Genomic DNA, 4,714 nt, shown 5'->3' on the forward strand with positions numbered 1-4,714 from the left:
ACCCTCCCTCTCCCTGCCTCCCTCTCCCTCTCTCTCCCTCTCTCCCTCTCCCATCCCCTCTCCCTCCCTCTCCCTCTCTCTCTATTCTCTCTGTCTGTCTCCCTCCACTTGATGCTTTCACACTTCATATTTTTGGGAGTGTTTGCACATGTTTCAACACATGCTGTTTATCCTCAGACACAATACTGCTATTCTATCATCCTGATGCTTCTACCAAGACTGAAGTACCTCTGTTCAAGACAGGAAACACATGGTGGTCTGATAAGAATGTGAAGTTCAGTAACCCCAAACCAAAAGACAACCTAGTCCAGGCGTTTGCAGGTAAAGTATAGAAAATACATAATAGCGGTGCTGAATCAATTCAGGAATGCCTAGAGGCTGAGGGAGCCAAGTAGGCCAGTTGCCATAACGTGGAGCTTGTTTCTCTAAACGCTAAGACTTCACACTACCCCTGGCACTCTTGTATTTAGAGTACTCCATGTATTAAATGATTTAGCAGTGCTCTGAATGGTGATTGTAGCTGATTCAAGAATAGGCTGTCCAGCTTAATTACAACAGCATCGATTTCTGTATTCCTGAATAGAGATGGGAAGGGCTGAAAAATTAGGGAAAAACAGGGATTTTGTCCGTTTTTTCTCCAAAGCCGTTTTTGTTTTTATCCGGAAATATTGAAATAAAAAAAGTAGTGTGGAATATGTTCTTTTACAATAATAAATAATATATCTTTGACATGGTAGTCAAACTATGTAACATGAAGACCTTAATGAAAGATTTCTGAAACTTTATGTAAAGTCTTAAATTATTGCACATTCTCTCAGCTGAAGACAAGCAAATCCTGGAATACAATTCAAGTAACTGTAAGAGACTTACCAGGTTCCGTTCCGGGATCGCGATCCGTGACCGCGCAAGCGCACAGCGGGCCCGGCTCTCTCCACTTGACGCACGCGCACCTCGGCCATCGGCTCCTTCGGCGCAGGCGCAACAGGCTTTTTAAGTCGAGGTCAAACAAATCTTCGGCGTCCTACTGTTTGCAACAGTGAACGCCGAAGATTCACGCTCTGCAACCGCAGACCGTACAGGGACCGAGTGTAGCATTGCCGCTGCACACCAGCGTGAACAACCCCATTGGAGGGGTTCCCCTCTCATCCAAAGACAACATACACCGTGCAGAGTGACACCTCGGTGCAAGTAACCCCCAGCCACAGGAGACCATCCAAAGGGACTTCAGAGAGAGGCTCCTAAATCGCAAGTATCTGGGCTAGTAAGCCATTAACTCAGATGATTTGAGGAACTGCATATCTTGATAGTCTTATCAGAGTATAACCATTAATGTGTGTGCTTAGGACTGTTAAAGCTGACATTTCACTTTCTGATGTTACACTGGATCTGTATGTGCTATCATAAGAGAACATCCTTATTTCATCTCAATCATTTAATATCTGCTTGATAAAACCTCAGGTGTGCTGTCCTCTAATCATAGCAAGTGTAATACCAGCGCTCACCACCGGGTGTCGCTCTCTCGCTTTAACCCCGTCAGATCTAGTTCATTATTACCACTAAACCTCAAATCCACGGTCAGATATGATGTAAAGGTCTAGAACTCTTATTGAAAAGTGCTGAAGGGACCACTTGCTGACCTGACCGTGAAATCCCCACTCCGCAGTTGCGATCCTAGGCCTGCGTAGCAGAGTTGTTACAGTAACACTGTACTTCTCAATGGAGTTCTCAAACTCAAAAAGAAATATGCATTTCTGCCACTAGGGGCAGTGCAGAGGAAAGGCTCCAGTTTAGTTAGCTTGTGGGCTCTATCTTGTTTTCCCTATGGTTGGGTGATTGGTGGTATGATAGTAGATGATAGTTTCTGTCCTCTCAGGCCTTAATGGACAGGTAAGAGGGTACATTTGTCGGACAAATTAGTTTATCTTTATAACCTTTAAATTATTCCTAATAATGTTCTACACCATCACCATAATGTTTACCTATAGTCTGGTCAGTAAATTATTTTTTTTTCCAACATCTAGAGTTTGGAAACATTTCCACAGTGCAACTTCTGCTGAGAGCAAAGCTGCAATTTGCAAATAAAAAATAAAATGTAAAAAGGCAAGTTTAGTTTATTTACTGAATAAGCTGTACTTTTATTTCAAGCAGAGTACTTTTATATACACTGCATTTCACGTTCATAGTGTAACAAAATGACTTTCAATTTGTAAAAATACTCCACACTGAATTTTTTTCCCCAATTTTTCCGAAAATGTCATTTTTTTCCGGAAAAAAACAGGGGGAAAAAATGTTTTTCTCATGGCTTCAAAATTTCCAGAAATTTCTACTCCTGAATCCAGGACAAGCCTAAAGTTAACATGTATCTCTCTCTAGTCAAAACAAGTGTCAATAAACTCAGGATTTAAAGGAGAACTATGGGGTGAGTGATTTACACTAATCATCATAGATAGAGCCGACAGCTCTATTGATTGGGAAGTGTGTGAAAACATATTGCTGATCCGCTTACTTCCTGTCAGTCACCGCTCCCCTCAGAGATTCCCCCCTCCCCTCTCCAATCCTCCACCGCTGACCGGAGGATGGTACGAGGGATGGGGCGGGCCAAGCTGGCTCTGCCTTTACTAATTTGTATTGAGATTGTAGTCCATCACAGGAGTGTTTAGAACACACACAGAGACCATGGGAAACAAAAGTAGCCCCCCCCCCCCAGAAGCAAGGACAGTGTCAGCACCAATTCAGAGATGATTTGAGGATCTACAGCTGAGTGATACACAAATAAGATACATTTATGTTAATAGTTCCGGTACTTGAATGCATTTTTAAGATTTAACTCCTGAGTTTAGTGTCACTTAAAGCTTTGGGTAGAACGGGGAGGGTGAGAACTAGGGATGCGCCAATACTTTTCAGATACCAGGGCCGAAACTTGACATTTTTATGAGAACTACCAGGGTTGCAGCGGTTGCAGCTGGGACCTGGCTCTGGCACTCCACCACTGTCCTGAAATCATTAGTCTGTATTGTTTTAGGGAAACTGTCACAGGACAATAAACAAAAATGCATCAGTACTTGTATCTGTGAGTTCTTGGGCATGTAGCAGTGCTTGTACTTGCAAAAATGGTATCATCATATATATTTATAAAAACAAAATCATACATTAAAACAGAGATGTACAAATCCCAGGAACTCTGTGTGCTCCTGCCTCCTAACTTTTTAATTTTTCTCTAGTCTAGTCTTGGAGGTGGAAAAGTATCTGTACTTGTACTTGTACCGAATACGGTACTTGGTATCGGTGCATCTCTAGTTAGAACCTCAGCTAGGTTCTGCTGTTCTCTGTGGACTTTTGGTCTGTTCCCTGACACAGACAGCAATAAAGCCTGACTGTGGTTCTAACCCTTTGCAACCCTATGCAAAACTAAAAAAAAAGTTTTAGCTTCACATAAGATGTCAGAAGAACCTATTAAACAGAATATACAAATCATTAGACTAAATTTAAAAAAAAAAATCTACATCATTAGGAAATAGAGTTAAAGGAGAACTATGGGGTTAAGGCTTTTCCACATAGTTCTCCTTAGGGTAACGGGAGGACACAAACTAGCGTCCCCCCGTCACTGCTCTCGGTATACTGAGACGCCGCAGCTGAAGCGGATCCCGAGAATTATGTCTGGATCTGCCCAGCTGCGTGAGTGACAGCTGGCTCTGCCTATCTAGAGGCAGAGCCAGCTGTACCCGCCCCCTCCCCGTCCGATCCGCCAGTCAGCGCTGGCGGATCGGAGCTGGGAGGGGGGAATCCAGCCCCTCCCCTGTCACGGCAGAGGGCTGTGACTGGATCGAGAGGTGAGCGAATGCCGGTATGTGTTCGCTATGTCACGGCAGAGGGCTGTGACAGGATCGAGAGGTGAGCGAACGCCGGTATGTGTTCGCTCACCTCCCGATCTACTGAGCCGACCTGTGACAGTCTCATTGTCACAGGTCGGCTAGAACTATGAGGTGAGTGAAAAGCACTCACCTCATAGTTCTCCTTTAAAAGGTTTCTAAACCCTCACTTTTTTTTGCATATATCTACTGCTAGCAAGTGCTTACATTAACATTGGCGGAGGAAAAAAAATGTTGGCTTTAATTTCACTTTAATGGTGACAGACTGCTGTTTTTACCTAAGGTGCATTTTCATAGATCTACTGGGTTCAATTACTTTTTCTTTCTTTGCAGGAAGTGCCAGACCCCCTTACTGGCAAAAGCCTGCCTACGAACTTGATCCCCTCGACCCCAATAACAATGCTTACATAAATGAAGACTTTATAAACTGGATGCGAGTGGCCGCACTTCCGTCCTTCAGGAAACTTTATCGTCGTCTATCTCGTGTAGACCTGTTTTCTGATGGCCTCCCTGCTGGGAATTATACCTTTGTCATTGATTATAGTATCCTTTCTGTGAATAATGGTTATATGTGAGCTAGTGGAGAGGCACTGGTGGAGAACAGCTGCTGAACCAACAGGCAATTATGTGCTTGCTTTGTACATGTATATGTCTGTACAAGGGGTTTCGGTGCTGGAAGGGTGTCTCTCTGATTATTAGAGGACCTGCACAGCAGTCATACAGGGGCAGTCATAGCAGAGGTAGCTGACCCGGAGTCGCGGCCAGGCCAAGCCAACCCTAATATTGCCCGGGCCGAGCCAACCCGACCCCAATCGTGGCCGTGCTGAGCCAACCCGAATCGCGAG

General features: G+C 44.3%; 1 protein-coding gene across 1 annotated transcript in view; it reads left to right on the plus strand.

Moving 5' to 3' along the window:
- LOC108796806 (cell cycle control protein 50C-like) overlaps nucleotides 1-4,714 on the plus strand; it is a 15,096-nt gene that overhangs the window by 8,557 nt on the left and 1,825 nt on the right. The window contains exons 5-6 of the mRNA XM_018568337.1: nucleotides 178-321; nucleotides 4,203-4,412. Of these exons, the coding sequence (XP_018423839.1) occupies nucleotides 178-321; nucleotides 4,203-4,412 (354 nt within the window). The remainder of the gene's footprint in view (nucleotides 1-177; nucleotides 322-4,202; nucleotides 4,413-4,714) is intronic.

This window comes from Nanorana parkeri, unplaced genomic scaffold, assembly GCF_000935625.1.
Source record: "Nanorana parkeri isolate BGI_ZX_2015 unplaced genomic scaffold, ASM93562v1 scaffold1172, whole genome shotgun sequence".
NCBI classification, from domain to species: Eukaryota; Metazoa; Chordata; class Amphibia; order Anura; family Dicroglossidae; genus Nanorana; species Nanorana parkeri.